The sequence below is a fragment of the Culex quinquefasciatus genome, chromosome 3 (assembly GCF_015732765.1).
Source record: "Culex quinquefasciatus strain JHB chromosome 3, VPISU_Cqui_1.0_pri_paternal, whole genome shotgun sequence".
Taxonomy (NCBI): domain Eukaryota; kingdom Metazoa; phylum Arthropoda; class Insecta; order Diptera; family Culicidae; genus Culex; species Culex quinquefasciatus.
This window is the reverse complement of record NC_051863.1, coordinates 61,364,458-61,381,085: the sequence shown is the minus strand read 5'-3', so window position 1 is coordinate 61,381,085 and position 16,628 is coordinate 61,364,458. Positions and strand designations below refer to the sequence as shown.

At 36.7% G+C, this 16,628-nt stretch overlaps 3 protein-coding genes across 3 annotated transcripts; all 3 read right to left on the bottom strand.

Annotated features, from left to right (window-relative positions):
* Positions 1–2,012: 2,012 nt before the first annotated feature.
* On the bottom strand, positions 2,013–3,555 carry LOC6043424. The gene is made up of 4 exons (XM_001858950.2): positions 2,953–3,555; positions 2,608–2,898; positions 2,332–2,548; positions 2,013–2,270 (listed from the first exon to the last, which is right to left on the bottom strand). The coding sequence occupies exons 1-4, from the start codon at positions 3,481–3,483 to the stop codon at positions 2,050–2,052; spliced, it is 1,260 nt and encodes a 419-aa protein (XP_001858991.1). The 5' UTR covers positions 3,484–3,555; the 3' UTR covers positions 2,013–2,049.
* Positions 3,556–7,266: 3,711 nt separating this feature from the next.
* Positions 7,267–9,933, bottom strand: LOC6043423. Its single transcript, XM_001858945.2, has 5 exons — positions 9,461–9,933; positions 9,234–9,396; positions 8,887–9,174; positions 7,611–7,827; positions 7,267–7,549 (listed from the first exon to the last, which is right to left on the bottom strand). Exons 1-5 carry the CDS (start codon positions 9,826–9,828, stop codon positions 7,329–7,331), a joined length of 1,257 nt encoding a protein of 418 aa, XP_001858986.2. The 5' UTR covers positions 9,829–9,933; the 3' UTR covers positions 7,267–7,328.
* A 4,248-nt stretch (positions 9,934–14,181) lies between these two features.
* On the bottom strand, positions 14,182–15,729 carry LOC6043422. The gene is made up of 3 exons (XM_001858940.2): positions 15,369–15,729; positions 15,151–15,315; positions 14,182–15,094 (listed from the first exon to the last, which is right to left on the bottom strand). The coding sequence occupies exons 1-3, from the start codon at positions 15,680–15,682 to the stop codon at positions 14,380–14,382; spliced, it is 1,194 nt and encodes a 397-aa protein (XP_001858981.2). The 5' UTR covers positions 15,683–15,729; the 3' UTR covers positions 14,182–14,379.
* Between the last annotated feature and the right edge of the window lie 899 nt (positions 15,730–16,628).

Here is a 16,628-nt window from a genome sequence, read left to right as displayed (position 1 = left end):
CAACGATAATTTGCAACAATATCAAAATATTTTGCCTAAGGATCAACATTCTCAGACACTTTTAATTTTTTGTACAAAGTTATAAACAAAATGCGCATGTTTTGTTCCAAGTAATAGATTGTTATAATCGTTGAATATTTGTTGGAAGAGTTATCCTGTCAGTGATTTTTTTTGTTTTCGATTTCCATAAATAGTAATTATTATTTATATTTTTTGATGTACCTCGTAACTTTTTTCCTGAACATTTTTTTACTTAAAACCACCAAGACATTCGCTATCGAGGTATAAGATGACTGTGTGTGTACTTGTTTCAGAAAGAACTAGATTAAATTTGGTCAAATTTGAGTTTAAAGGGTACATAAATATTGGCAAAAGGATGCAGTCAAAAATCAATTAAATATTTCTGTTTACAAAACCAATATTGTTATTTTAGTTATGATGATACTACATACTTGGGTAAGAGCTGATTAACAGGTTATCATTTAGTGATCTCTAAAGAAAATAAAAATGGCAACGCAGCGCAGTTTTGTAAATTAATCTGTTTTATAGCAAATACTAAAAAATAAAAAATAAACAAAATTTTTGTTGAATTTAAGATAACTCCGACTCCGACACCAACTCCGGGTAATCAGAAATTTTCGGCTCTGACTCCGACTCCGACTCCAGCTAATAAAATTTAGCCGACTCCGGCTCCGACTCCGACTCCGGCTCCACAGCCCTGGTTCACACGATTTCTAACCAAACTGCATCGTTACCTTAAAATTGACGAAATTACATATGGGGCGGACTTACTTCGAGTGGCACAGCACCAAGAGTGGAAAATAAAATTCAGGTTTTAAAAAAGTTAAAAAAATATCCTGTAAATTCTGACATGGTATAAATCTGAGAAACGCTACACAACTCTATTAGCTCAGTATGTTGCGGAACAAATTGTAACTGCAAAGTCAACACTTGATGTTTGGTGGCTATCACAGCTTTTCAGATAAGGTAAAGTGGTTGATGTAGAATAAGTTGAAGTGCAACTCTCAACTATAGATTTTGAACTTGGCTTGATATTTTTTTTTTATTCAACAGCCACGTTTAGAGAAAAGTTTACAGTGCTTTACAAATGCTACTAACAAGCTATGATGGAGCATGGTTATAACATTACTGGATGTAACAAAATGGGAGAATTTTGCGGGCTTTTCAGGGGATGATATCCTAGGGGACCGTCCATAAACCACGTGGAAACCAGAATCCCAAATATGAGCTTGTTTAAATGGGATTCAGCCCGTAAAATCGGATTGTTTTGGTTTTTGCCAGTTTGCAGCTCCATAACGATTTTTAAAAAAAATCTTAAGAGTGGACGAATCCCTTCGCACTCTTCGGCAAAATTGTTCCCTGGAACATAAACTATAGTCTTAAGAGGTTTTGATAAAAAAAGAATCGTTTAGCGGCTAGCTTTAAAGTCAAAGCGCCAGGTGTTGTCGCAACCAATCAAGCTCATATTTGGGATTCGGGCTCAGAACATCAAAGGTATCATCCCCTCAAAATCCCGCAAAATTGACCCATTTTGTTACATCCTTATGCCCACGTTCGCATAAATGTCCCATATGCAAAACCAGCAAGCTAGGGAAAAAGCAAAGCAGTTTGTCCCACACATAAGGCTGCGCATTAAATATTGACGAAAAAAATGAATTTCCAACAAAGTACAAGATATTTATGATTTTTCTGAAAGAGCACCCGATTTTGAACCAAGCCAAGCTACCGTGGCCGTGAGGTTACGAATTTCGCCTTGCAAGCGGAAGGTGATGGGTTCGATTCCTGTCTGGCTCAGCAAATTCAGATCGCTTCAAAGAGTTAATTTGCTCATTGGGAATACTGACCGGTAAGGGTTGGGGTTCGACTAGCGGCGGGCTGCATTTCAAATCCAGAGGTCGTGAGTTCGATTTTGGTACCGGGATGATGAAAATTCATAATGCAAATTAATGCGAACAGGGGTAGTGAATGTCTTTGTTTTAAAATAAAAGTAATTTTTCCTCTGTTTTGTTTTAATTTATCAACCAGTGCTCAAACATCGAACAGCCCCTTTCGCGATAACGTCGGCAGATATCTCTTGATTGCCTCGACATATTTGGGATGCCGAAAGCCACGGTCGGCCATTTTTTCCCACCCTTCGGCACTGGATAAATCGATCTCGATGTCTGTCTCAGAGCTCTGGCAAATTTGAGGCATCAATTCATCCGGAGTCAGCATGAACCACGGTAGAAACGTTGTAGCCAGGAAAGCTTCTGAAATGTAAAAATTTTATGATTTAGAGTCGAAAGAATTTCAAGATTTGCTTAACCTCACCTAAATGGCCACACTTGGTTATTTCAACGCGCAGATCCATCATCGAAGGGATTTTCTGACCATATCCAAATTTTTTCAAGGCATTTACAAATTCATCGTGGTAAAATTTGATCAGTTGATCGCGATGGTTGTCTCTGGTTTCGACGCTGACTGCCTGGTACAGTGAGTAGATGATATCGATTGCAGGTGTGCCCCAACAGCTGAGTTGATAATCGAGCTAAAACGATTGCAGTCTTGATAAGGAATGGTGCGCTTTTTAATCTAATCAAAAGTCACCAGCATAATATCCTGTGTCTTTCCGTCAACAATTCTATACATGCAGTTCCTATGGTTGCTATCGCCATGATTCAAAACGTTGTAGAGTGAGGTTTTATTAGAAGTGTAAATCTCCCTTATTTTTTGTATTATTTGTGTTTTGTACTTTTCGATTTGTTCAAAATAGTTCTCGTATCCAGGCCACTCCAGACACAGTCTAGACAGTATGCCGATATTTTTAATCCATGTTTCGGTAATATCTCCTCTGAAGGCAGTACCGATGTTACAATCCATTTTCTTAATATTCGGGAGCTGCAATACAATCATTGAAAATCTTTGATCAAATATCCGAAATTTCTCGCATACCTTCTCAGCAAGACACATTGAGGCGGCATGCAATCTACCAAGTTTCGCGTAAAACATCTTTGCTTCATCCAAATTTAGTTGAGTTGGCTTAGTAACAAAATCTTTTTTAGAAAGATCTTCAAAAACCATAACCCAAACCGGATCCTTTGAGGAGTAATGCAGTCTTGGCCCCAGAACGGTGTCATCTCCTACAGCTAGCAACATTTTGTGCACTTCCGGAAGCACGATATTGTACATGGTCGCTTCAGTTTCAAACAGTCGTCCATCCTCGAGCAGATCCTTCTTTATACCCTCCAACTCCGGCATAGTCTTGACGATCAGCGAAATATCTTTCGACTTACCCTTGCCTTCAAATATAACAACAGCTCGGAAGATGATGCTCGCAAAGTGGTCTCCAGGTTTGGACCCGGGTGCGGTCGTAAACTCCGTAACTTTGACAGAGTCATCGTTACCTAATTTTTGAAGCACTTTTTCAAAAAACGCCCCATCCATCCACTTGGGTGCGTTCATTTCGTCTTTGTTGTACGCCATAACTCGGGAAAAGTTTGAGCCCGCTTCTCTGTGATCACGTCCTCACTTGAAAAAGGCAACTAAAAGACTGTTGCTCAAGCTCTTGAAAACGGCATAAAATTGATTAGTTAGAATCGCATGTGAACACGAGGTTGTGATAACTGCAGCATGCTGTATAGTTCAATATAGCTGATATAGAATATAGCTTTGCAATACATTTTATATTTGCAGAACACATTGGATTTAAAAGTCAAAAGTAATATTTAAGAGCGAGTCCACGAACATGGCATACCCCTTTGTGTGGAACGTCATTTGGACCTCACCAATCTGTCCGAAATTTTCAGGGGTTGTTTGTACATATAAAACTAGCATCTGGCCAAAATATGAGCAGTCTAGGTCAACGAGAAGTGGGGCAAATCGGGACACAAAGTTGACATCATATGTTAAACTGCCTTACCCAAAGCGTTCTCAGTCTCAGATGGTAGTCCCAGATGTCCCCTTCAAGCTGCACGTCGAACCGAGTTAATATCTGGATTTAATTTGAGTTGGAAATTGTGCTATTTTTTCACTAAAATGCCAATAACTTCCTTTAGATTGAACCAATTGGGATGCTCCATCCATTTGGATGCATTTTTCAAGCCCTTTCAAAATTTTGAAATTAAATTGAATTTTGCCAAAGTTTTAGCCTTTTTAAGATTTTTGACGTTTTTGAACCTTCAAACTTTGTGTCCCGATTTGCCCCATTGCCCCGATTTGTCGATGCGAGATGGGTATGCTTTGCTCGTGGACTCGCTCTTAATCACTCGGACATAGAGGTGGGCAAAACCGCTCTTTTTTAGGAGCCGCTCATTTTCGTTCGCTCATTAAAAAGAGCCGCTCTTTTGAACGGCTCTTTCGCTCTTTTTTAAAAATTTTGATAAAAAGGTTATTTTTTAGAATGCTATGGTTTTCAAAGTTATTTCACATTAAACTTTTATAAATAATTTGATCTCTATTTCAAGATTTCTACTCGAACCAAAACGTTGAAATAATTGAATGGTATCCAAACTTAAATCTAGGATTTGAAGATAGCGGTCAATTTTAAAATTGCGTTTATTTTTGCCAAAATTTAACTGATGCATTTTATTTGGAGAAAATATTCTGTGAACTCTTTGCTACATTCTGATTTAATCGATTAAGTCTTTAAACGCTTAAGTTTAATCGGACAAGAGAATTTAGTTTTTTTTTTTCTTAAAGTAGATGTTTGGTAATATTTGACAAGTTAAGCAATTTTAAGTGCTCAAATTTGTATTTTGGTAACTTATTAATGTACAATTAGTTGTACAATGATTTTTTTTATTTTGTTCCGAAAATCATATTTTTTTTAGAATTTCAAAGAAAAGTAGGAAACTGAAAATGAGTTTGAATTTTTTTAGTGATGTTTGGCAGCAATGTTATTTTGGGATTATTTTTTATAAGCAATTATATTTTAATTTGGAATAGCATTTTCAACTCTCAAAAATAAATTTTATGCTAAAATTTGTTCGAAATTCAATAATTTATATTTATTATATCTTGGAATGGTTCATTCAAAATCCCGAAGTTAAAAAAGAACCGCGGTTCTTTTTTTGTGAGCCATGGTTCATTCGCTCTTTTCAGTGAACCGGCTCTTTGAGCGGCTCGCTCTTTTTTTGCCCACCTCTACTCGGACAGCTTGACAGATAGCGTGAAGTGGTCGAAATTTGGAATTTAAAATATTATCTTTTATTTCAAAAACTACAGGTATGGAATTGAAATGTCACACTGAATTGTTCTTTTTTAAAAATATGTTTCGTTTTCTTACAGTTTAATTGATTTTTTAAAAATAAGAATGGTTTCACATCCTGTGTTAGTGTTTCATTTGTTTGTTATATTATGTTTTGTGTTGTATATCATTTAATATGTTCAGAAAAACTCAAGACGAATTGTATTATTTACGAAGATGATATTAATGTCCAGACATAAAGTAAAACCTATACCTTTCTTTGGTAAGAAAGGCAAAAAAGATTTAAGAGTTTCAAAGTACGCCCTATCGATGTAGACATGAAACGCAAAAATGGATAAAAATCTCAAAATTGGCGTTTGGAAAACGTATGGAAAATGTATTTGACTTGGACTGCTTGGGCTTTCCTCTAATCGAGGCTCATATTCGAGATTTATGTAGGCTCAGTTCAGTTCATACAATTCAGCCTTGTAATTGAATGAAAAGTCAAATTTTAACCACCCTTCTCTCCATGTAAAACGGAAACGTAAAGGGATGATCAAACACTAAGCAAAAAGTTGAATATACTTTTAAACATTTTACCCTCAATTATAAACTATTGGAAATCAGGGTTGCGAATTAGCGAGCGCTCACGGAAAGCGTGCTCGCTCCAGCTGGAGTGTGATTTTCTATCAGGTAGCTCGTGCTCGCTCACGCTCACCGGAGCGTTTTGCGCTACTTGACGGAAGAGGAGCCACCCTTTATGTGCTAAAACAAAACAATGTCAATTTTTATTATTTCATTTAAATGGGTTATTTCAAACACTAGCAATTTGGAGGCTTTTTTGTAAAAAGAGAACTGTTTCAACAATTTTACCCTATTTTCTAGAATGAGAAAGAGAAAGATTAACTTTATAAAAATGATCAGCCGTTTCCAAGCACTGAACGATTTATTAAATGGAATGACTTTTGTTTAATGGTTTCTCATTCTAATTCGCACGCTGGAATGGTAGCCAACAAACTGATTAGGAACATAAAACAGTTTAATTTTATATTTTAATCAACCAAGCATATAACATTGAATCGAACTTACCCCAGCATAAATCTTCTTGAATTATTTCATTGTTTTGTAAGTTTTTCTAAGGTTTACAGTCCTTCTTGTTCACACGCTCATACCCTTCCCTTGTTTCCACTGACATGCTGCGCCTTAAGACTAGTATGCAGATCGGAAGGAAAGGGGTCAAGAAACAGCTTTACGAACAGCAGAACAAAGGAGAGAGAGCGATTTCTTGGGGCTTTTCTTCACCCTCTCTGACTTGCTTGCTGCTGCCCATTTGATTTTTTTCTTGACCAATTCCTTCCGATGTCCGTACCTTACATTAAGTATAAAATCTAACTAGGATTGAAAAACAAAAAACTGTCTCAAAAAGTTAAACGATTCGCGATACTTCCAAAGTGAGCGCTCCGTGAGCGAAAAATGACCGCGAGCGCGAGCGTGGAGCAAACACGAGCTGAAAAAATCGGAGCAAACGTGGGCGCGGGCAAACGTGAGCTAGCGCTCCCACGTCACGAATGAGCGAAAAGTGAGCGCTCACGAGCGCGTGAGGAACGCAACACTGCTATTGGAATTGAATAATTATTAAAAAGTCACAAACTAAAATTATATTTTTATTATTAAAATAGTAGTTTATGCAACAAGTTGCAAAAAGAAGATTTTTTCAGCACGAGTCATACATTTATCCAACGAGGTTCACCGAGTTGGATAAATATGACAAGTGCTGAAAAAATCAATTTTTGCAGAGAGGTTCATACAACATTTTTTGCAATTCCGAAAAACACCCTTTGAGTGGAATTATAAGTCAAATGCTCATCTATTTTGTCAATTAACCGTTTAAAACAAAATAATGTTGAAAAGTATTACTTTTCGAAACAAGTGCTGAAAAGTTCAACTTTTCAGCATCCATTTCAGTGCTGAAAAGTAGAACTTTTCAGCATTTATTTTGAAAAGTGTTGCTATTCGATTCTGTTATTTTTGGTACAGAAAAGTAGGCTTTTTCATTGTTCAAGAATGACAGGAAAAGTAAGTAGTTTCACGACGGAATTGCAAAAATGTATATTAACCATAGTCTCATATTTCATACAAATTCTTACAGATCTAACAATCCCATGTTATCAAATACCGGCAGACACTTTTTCATCACAGCCGTATATCTGGGATGTTTGAAGCAGTGCTCTGCCAGCTTTTCCTGCTCTTTGACGTCGGAAAAGTCCACCTGAATGGCCTCGTCGGACTGCTCGGCTAGCTGGGGCATCATTTCTTCCGGAGTCAGTATCAGCAGGGGGAGAAACATGGTTGTGAGGAACGTTTCTGCAAAAAAGTGCATGAATTCATTATTCTGAATCGAGATTTGCTGTTAGTCAAAACATACCCAAATGACCGCATTTTGTTATTTCGATGCGGAGATCTATCAACGAAGGGATCTTTCCTTGAAATTCGAACATTTTCAAAGCATTCACAAATTCGTTGTAGTAAAATTTGGTCAACTCTTCGCGATGGTTGTCTCTGGTTTCAATACTGACTGAATTGTACATTGAATAGATGATATCAATGGCAGGTGATCCCCAAGTACTGATTTGGAAGTCTAGCTGCGATTCAAAGTAATAATTATTTACAATATTCATCTTGATTTGCATAAACACTAGGGTGGGTACGGATTTTGAAAAGTTCTCAGATCAAGTTCTGGTGTGGTTCCCCTTGTAGGGCATATCCATAGGGACTCTCACGCCAAATTTCAGCTCATTTGGTTGAAAACTGGCTTGTCTCAAGCGAGTTAAAGTTTACATGGGATTTACTATGGGAAATTTTGAATTTTCGTTCATTCGCTCCTACAGGCCTGGGGGCAACATGTAGAAACTTCTAGGATGGCCAGAAATGAGCGGAATCGTCTGGAGAACAACTTTCCCTAAGAGACCAGGTCGATTCGTTCAACCCCCATCGAGCTCAATGGCAATACATCCGGGGTTTTCGGAACCAACGGTTTTCCCCAGAAAAGCAACAAATTTTCCTTAGCATGCTATGAATGCTTGATGAATACCGCAACGCCACATGTCAAACAGGTACCACGTGATTGTAAAATTTGCACCATAACATTTTTTTTCTTATTTGGAGGTTTAGAATACAGCTAAATAGTATCAGGATCACCATAAATGTTGATTCTATGGTTCAAAAAGTAATAAAAAGTAATTTTTTATAGGCGATGCTAGTCCACGTGGTAGCTGTTTGACATGTGGCGTCGCGGTGTTCATCAAGCATTCATAGCATGCTAAGGAAAATTTGATGCTTTTCTGGGGAAAATCGTTGGTTCCGAAAACCCCGGATGTATTGCCGTTGAGCTCGATGGGGGTTAAACGAATCGACCTGGTCTCTTATGGAAAGTTGTTCTCTAGACGATTCCGCTCACTTTTGGCTATCCTAGAAGTTTCCACATGTTTCCTCCAGGCCTGTAGGAGCGAATGAACGAAAATTCAAAATTTCCCATAGTAAATCTCATGTAAACTTTAACTCGCTTGAGACAAGCCAGTTTTCAACCAAATGAGCTGAAATTTGGCGTGAGAGTCCCTATGGATATGCCCTACAAGGGGAACCACACCAGAACTTGATCTGAGAACTTTTCAAAATCCGTACCCACCCTAATAATCACTTACCAACATTACGTCTTCAGTTTTTCCATCCAGTATTTGGTACATAAAGTTTTTGTAATGACAATCTCCATGGTTTAGTACGTTGTAAATGTTATCTTGATCAGTATACATTTCTTTCAACCTTTTGAGCAGAGGTTTCCTGAGTTTAACCAAACGTTCACTAAAATGTTCATATCCAGGCCACTCCAGGCACATTTTAGCCAAAATGTTGATGTTATTGTTCCATGCTTCAGCAACTTTTTCATTCATTATGACGCCCAAATTGTAGTCCAACGATTTCATTTCGGGAATCTAAAAGGTTAATCAATAATTCATATAAAAAAAAATTAAGAATTAAATTCGATTTGAACCTTTTCCGAAAGACACAAAGAAGCAGCATGCCATCTGCCTAGTTTGGCGTAAAGAATTTTCGACTCTTCTAGATTCAGCTGAGTATCCTTCATTACGTAATTCTGTTTGGAAAGGTCTTCAAGAACCATCACCCATGTTGGATCCTGGGATGAGTACAGTAAACTGTTAGAAAATTAATTTATTTTAATTTAATTTTTGATATATACGCCAATTAGTCTAAGTTTACCGTGGTCCAAGTTTGGTGTCATCTCCAGCTTGCCTTAAAAGTTTATGCATTTCCGGAAGTACGGCTTCGTACATGATCGTTTCGGTCTCGAATAGTTTACCATCCTTGAGGACATCCTTTTTAAGTCCCTCAAGCTCGGGCATCGTTTTAACAATAAGCGAAATTTCTTTTTTCTCTCCAAATGACACAAAACTTACGGCAGCACGAAATATGATGCTGGCAAAGTGGTCTCCCGGACGACTGCCGGGCGTGGTCTGAAACTCCGCCACGGTAACGGAATCATCCGCCTCGGACCGTCGGAGAACTTTCTCGAAAAACGCCCCATTCAGCCACTTGGGTGCGTTCATTTCGTCTTTGTTAAACGCCATGACTGGGCAAATATAGCTGTTTGAGGAGGATTTTATCAACGATACTCAACTTGCGGCCGCAATCAACGAACGCCACTTTGGAACTAACTAACGCTCTTCAAATCAACATCCACTAGACAGAATCACGCGGACCGGTAGAAGATTTCAAATTTGTTATGGAGTTGGGTTTTTTATCAATACCAAGCTGAATATCAATTATTTTATACACCTATCTATCGACTTGCTGTGCGCGTCAGCCTTTTGAAAGCTTAGAAATTCAATGATTAGAATCATTATAACATGCTTTTCTTTCGAGTAATAAAAATTATCAAAATTATCATAAAACTGTATCATTAACCTGCCAAACATATGACAACTTCCCCTAATTTTAAATTTTGCTCGCGATTGAGTTTTGGGGGCGAAAACTTCGGTACAATGGTCAAAAATAGTTACATCATCACTTTTTCAAAAAACTCTTTCGAAAAGTCTGATAACTCGTGAAGAATGCAAGCAAACTACTTATGTTTCTTATCAAAATTTCTGTTTGTATCCTTGAAATTTATGTGTGATCTACAAATTAAATGTGTATACATTGTTACACTCTTGAAAGTAGACCTGGAAAGTTACAAAAAGCGCGTTATTTAAAAGAAATTCGAGTAGGACAATATCAAATGGGTTTGTATTTGATAAATTCATCATACAATTTATGCATAAGACGTAATATTTTAAATGATTTTATTTTGTTATTATAGAAAAAAAAGGAAGAAAGAATATTTCACGGAGGTTTTTTGCAACAGTTTTAAAAATGTTGTAACTCAATACAAACTTAATTTTTGTGTATTCAACAGTGATCAGTGACCGCAGAATTGTATAGAACTTAGCATTTTTTACCCGTATGCTTAAGAGATATAAGCTAGAGATCAAGTACACCCATTACCCCCTATATTGTTATTGCTGAAATATTTTTTTCCGATCTGTGGTCCCAAAAATCTAAATTTGAAAAGATTCACAGTGGCCGATTTCAGTATAAATACAAAATCAAACGTTTACAATGTATTTTTATTATTTAACAATCAATTGTACATCTAATGAATATTTCAATTATAGTAAATAAATCGAATTTGATCTAATCTAATCTAACAAAAAACGCAATGAAAGCATGCTGAAAAGCCTTGTGAATAGGTTACGCTCCAGCTATTTGCTTGTCAGTATTAAGGGGTTACATACATGTAAATCGGCAAAAAAAGTCGGAGTTTGGTATGAGTACACACTTCAACTTTTTTTAAATCTGTTTTCAGGGCATTAAAATAACGTCATGATTCGAAATCCGGACACTTAGTAGCATATCATTTTTGTTATAGCTGGCAAAAAAACATGTAATGAGTTGGAAATGTAGAAATATCATCAGGACGTAGTATAAACAGTCAGTTTCAAGAAAATGCATGCAAAATGTATCTTTGCTAACAATTTTTCATCAGAATTTTAAAATTAAAATGACTTGTTGTGCTTCGAATCCCGGACACTGATAAAAACTGATTCGAAATCCGGACACGTTTGCTTCGAATTCCGGACACTCGATTTTACTTATGAATCGCACAAATTTGGACTGAAATGTTAGTGAATGGCATTCTTTAGGTCTCAAATAAGCTGTTAACATTAAAACAATCGATAGTTTATATAAACATTTGCTAGAACTTAAGGAAATCGAAACCATAAATTTCTGCTTTTCCTTCTTGGTGCTTCGAACGCCTATGAAATATTTCAAGTGAAATGTTTCGTATTTTTGGTAAACTTATAATTTTATTGTATTTAATTGTTTTGGCATTAACTACAGCGTTTAAACAAACTTTAAATTAAAGTTGATGTAGGAATTCATCAAATAACACAGTTTTGACATTCATAATGCGAACTTATATCCAAATAATTGATAAAACAAGATGAAGTGTCCGGGTTTCGAAGAGTCCGGGAATTCGAATCTTGACGTTATACATTTTCATCAATTAACAAATCAAATTTGAAGACATTTGGATGTATCATGCCGAGATATAGGTATTTGGGATGTGCGACAAAAGGTCGAATGACATAAGGTCGAATGGACAAAAGGTCGAATGCCAAAAGGTCGAAAGACATGAGGTCGAATGGACAAAAGGTCGAAAGTAGACAAAAGGTCGAATGGACAAAACGTCGAAAGGACATAAGGTCGAATGTGAAAAAATGAAACAAATAATTGTAATTATAAACTAATACAAAATCTTAAAAAAAAATTCTTGCAAACAAGTCTGATTTTTTTTCTGTGAGTTAATCCTTGGTTTATCCATCCTTTTAGTAGTGATCTTTTTTTAAATAAGCAGGATAATTCCCAAATCAGTGTTTGAGAAGATTTCCATGGCTTCTGAAAAAAATTGGAAGTTTATTTTTATTTTTAAAAATAACCTATTCTTGATTGTCGTAATATTTTCCCTTCTTTCAAACATGAGCAGTTTCTTAAAACAAAAATTGAATTTCTAAGCTTTTAAAAATAACCTATTCTTGATTGTCGTAATATTTTCCCTTCTTTCAAACATGAGCAGTTTCTTAAAACAAAAGTTCGATTTATAAAATATTTTGGAAGTTTAATTTTAAAAACAACATTTTCTAGATTGTCAAAATATTTCTGTGAGTTTTTCCATTCTTTCAAACATGAGCAGTTCTTCCACAAAAAGTTAGACTTCTGAAATATTTTTTTAAAGTTTTTATTTGATTTTTGAACAACCTAAAATATTTTGAAAGTGTGTATGTATTTTTAAAAGCAATCAATTCTTGATTGTCAAAATATTTTTGTAAGTGTCCATTCTTTTAAACATGAACTGTTCTTCCAAAAATTGGTTGACTTCCAAAATATTTTTTAAGCTTTTATTTTATTTTTAAAAACAAAATTTCTTGTATGTCGTAATATTTTTGGGAGTTTTTTTGGACGTTTATTTTTATTTTTAGAAAACAACTTACTCTTGACTGCCGTAATGTTTTTGTGAGTTTTTCCATTCTTTTAAACATGAGCAGTTCTTCAAAAAAAAGTTCGACTTCTATAATATTTCTTAAGCTTTAATTTTATTTTTAAAAACCTATTTTTAACTGTCGTAATGATTTTGTGAATTTTTCCATTCTTTCAAATATATTCGGTTCTTTTTTAAAAATTCAATCCGGGGGCAAGTTTTTATTCAGAAGACTTCTAAATTTTTGAAAATATAGAAGTAAAATTAAAGAAATTTTTTAAATCGCCTTATAATTATTTGTGTATTTAGGCTCAAATAAAAAGTTTTGTTTGATAAAATGTTTTTTTTTTAGTTCGAGTTCCTTTTGACGTTTTGTTCATTCGACCTTTTGTCCACTTTCAACCTTTTGTCCATTAGATCTTCTGTTTTTCGACCTTTTGTCATACATTCAGGTATCTGAAGTTAGCAGTGTCAAAAAAAAAAACGGGTGCCACGATATCTCAACACTACTTTGGCCGAACCGGCTCAAAATTTTGGTGAAGACTCGTTAAACGGATCCAGTGTGCATGCCCAAGTAACATTTTTTTTCCCAGGAGTTCTACAAGAGCTCTTCAAGATAGCTACAGCATAGCAGTTTGGACCGCGGTAGGATAAAATTCTCTTCAAAACTTCTTCAGGAGTTTGGAAGAGTACTTGAAGAGAGTTTTATCCTACCGCGGTCCAAACTGCTATGCTGTAGCTATCTTGAAGAGCTCTTGTAGAACTCCTGGAAAAAAATGTTCCTTGGGTGACGATGGCCGATTTTTAAAAAGTTTATTTCAAAAATAGATTTAAAAATATTTTTGTGTTTTTCACAGTTTAAGCATGCAATATCTTCGTGAAACTTTCAGGAGTGATTGAAAATCATCTTTTTTGTAGATGTAATAAATTTTCTGTAATATGAAATTTTGTGATTTTCTACATGTATGTTACCCCTTAATAATTGTAGTACATCCGAGAACACTCGAAAATGTATTACAAAAATTTAAGCGGTCAGCCCTACTGCGTTGTGTTTACCGCAGAGAGGATTCTGAGAACGGATCACAAATCACGGAATATACAGGGGAGGAAGGATGCGTGTACATACCGTACTAAACGCTCTAGTTTACAGTTTCATATGTGTTTTGTATGATGTGTTTAGTGTTGTTATATAATCAATTAAATGTAGTAATGAATATAATGATCATTTAATAAAATCCCTCCACCTATTTATAATAACCACTCACCCAATCGCACAAACAGCGACACACAAGAAATAAAAATGATCATACAAAAACGAGACTGCGCCTCCCCGTGGTCAGCGCACTAATAGAATATTTCAATTGTAGTAAATATAATATAAAAACAAAATAAAAACACAAAATACATTTTTCACAGAATAAACCATGTTATAGTTTTCATCTCTTCAATCCAAATATCCCTTCTGGTCGAAATAGTTCAACAGATACTCCATCCTGCGTTGATAGTGTGGATTTTGGTACAGACTTCCTCGAAACTGGACGGCTTCCTCGTTCGACCCGAGCAAATTCCCCAAATCGGCACTAGCCGTGTCCTCGATCACTCACAGCGGAAGTAAAAACGAGTACATCACGCCGATGAATCCTTTGCGCAGCATATCTTCCTGAATGTCCAGCAGGGTTGGCAGCTTTTGGGTGTATCCTAATTGGTTTAGGGTTCCGAGCAGACTTTGGTGGTAGCTTTGAAGAAGAAGATCAAACTGTTCTTCTGTGACATCGTCCGCAGACGAGGTGAACAGCAGGAAGCTTAAGTCGATCGCCGGTGATCCGAAGTAGCTAATGGCAAAGTCCACTAGCATGGCTTCGATTGGCACCCCTTCCGCATTGTACCGATACATTACGTTGTTGACCCAAAGATCACCGTGGTTTAGAACGTTGAAGTCTGCTTTGTTCAGCGTGTACACCTGGCAACCTTTGGCGATCACTGACTGTTCAAGCTTGAACAACTTCATGGCGATCCGCGGGGCAGTGGTTGGCCATTTTAGGGCCATTTCGGCACAATTTAGCATACTGTTGCGGAACAGGCCGTAAAAGTGTTGGACGTCTTCGTTGATGTTGCGGTAGTGGTGGTACTTCATGAGTTCGGGATCTTTATCGTAGAGGTGAGCAGATATTGCGTGAAATTTGGCAACCTTCTCCAGAATCAGCTCAAGTTGTGTGAAGCTTAGGCCTAACCTTCGATCTGCTGCTACGAATCCATTCAGACTAAGATCTTCAAAGATGAAGTGCTGAGGATGTTTGGCGCTGATTTTGTAACAACTAAAAGGTAATTTAATTAAAGGATTTTATTTTCTTCAAGCATGATACCAACTTACTCTGGTGCCAACTTTCCGTTGTACTCCAACTCCTTGCTGATTTCCTTAATTTCAGGTAAAATTTTGCTGTAAAACACAATCTCTCGAAAAAATACATCGTACTCTTCCAGCATATCGGACATGCCTTCGGTGACGAGTGCCACTTTCATGATAAACGTTTTCGTTCTGAAAACAACTTCATTGATCAATTTGTTTCATTATTTTTTTTCTCAGATCACCTTTCATCGCCATTCTCACAGCGCAAGTTCAGCTGAATCCTTAAAATATCACTAGCGAAATTTTCCCCCTTGGACAGGGCTCGCCGGACGGTGAAGTTGACCACCGTGCAATTTTGTGCTGCTTCCCCGAGGGCATCTTCCAGATATTCCCTGGTTAGGAACGGATACTTCCAGTCAAGTTCGGTTTGCTCAATGGCGGGATGCATTTCGCAATTAATGGAAATGCTGCGGCTTATTTGGTTGCTTTCTGCTAGGATGAATGGTGTGTTGCCTGGTACAAGGTGGGGTGTATCGTTATCGTTATCAATTTGCATGGGGAATGAGGGTGGGGCGGGCTTTGACCATATTTTTCTCTCTTTTAAATTTGAACGTGAATGACGAAAAATAAATCTTTTATCAAATATGACTTGTTTGTGAGTGATGAGATTTTTTGCCCCACTACAAAGGCAATTGAAAATATACTTGGGGTAGTCACTATTAACCTATCATGCTGATAAGAAATAATCTTGGACATTGTTTAAGCTGGACTCATGAGTTGTCGTATAATTTGGGTGAAAAATTCATTAGACATGTGATTTGAGCTTGTAATTTTTATAATTTGTAATTTTGAATCATAAGCAGGGTTGTTAAAATATCAAAATATCACCTCTCAGCAACTACAATTATCTCGCCTGAATATTCATGCCTCAAATACAACTGCTCTTCTCTCTTCATTGAAACTCTCAGCGCCGAACATAGCCGAACACGTTTTTGTGTTTATCCACTCGCGATTGACATTTTCCTTTTCTCTCTCATTCTCGCTTCCACGATCATCCTACCGCAACAGCGTTTAACCACAAAAGCCGCCACAAAACCAATTTTGCAAACGCAGTTTGAAGGGGCGTCATGCGTGGTCGGCTCATAATCGCCATCTCGCGTTCTCTCATTGCATTTTTCGGAGAGGTTGAGAGACTCAGCGGTGAGAGCGCATAGTCGAGGAAAAGGGAAGGAGTGATAGAGAGAGAATGACATCGCTGGGAATCACGAGACACAAGAAGAGATCTCACAAGCTATAGTGACGGCCGCTATACTCTCGGATATTTTTGGTGCAGAGATAATCTATTGATAGCTTTTCTATCACTCTTTTGCAACACTGATCATAAGTTATCTGATCGAAATTGCCAATTATATATATTTTTATAATGAAAAGGTGGTAGTTCTGTAATAAGAAATAAAAATAAAAGTTTGTTGTCACTCCGAAAAAAAAATTTGTACCTTTTT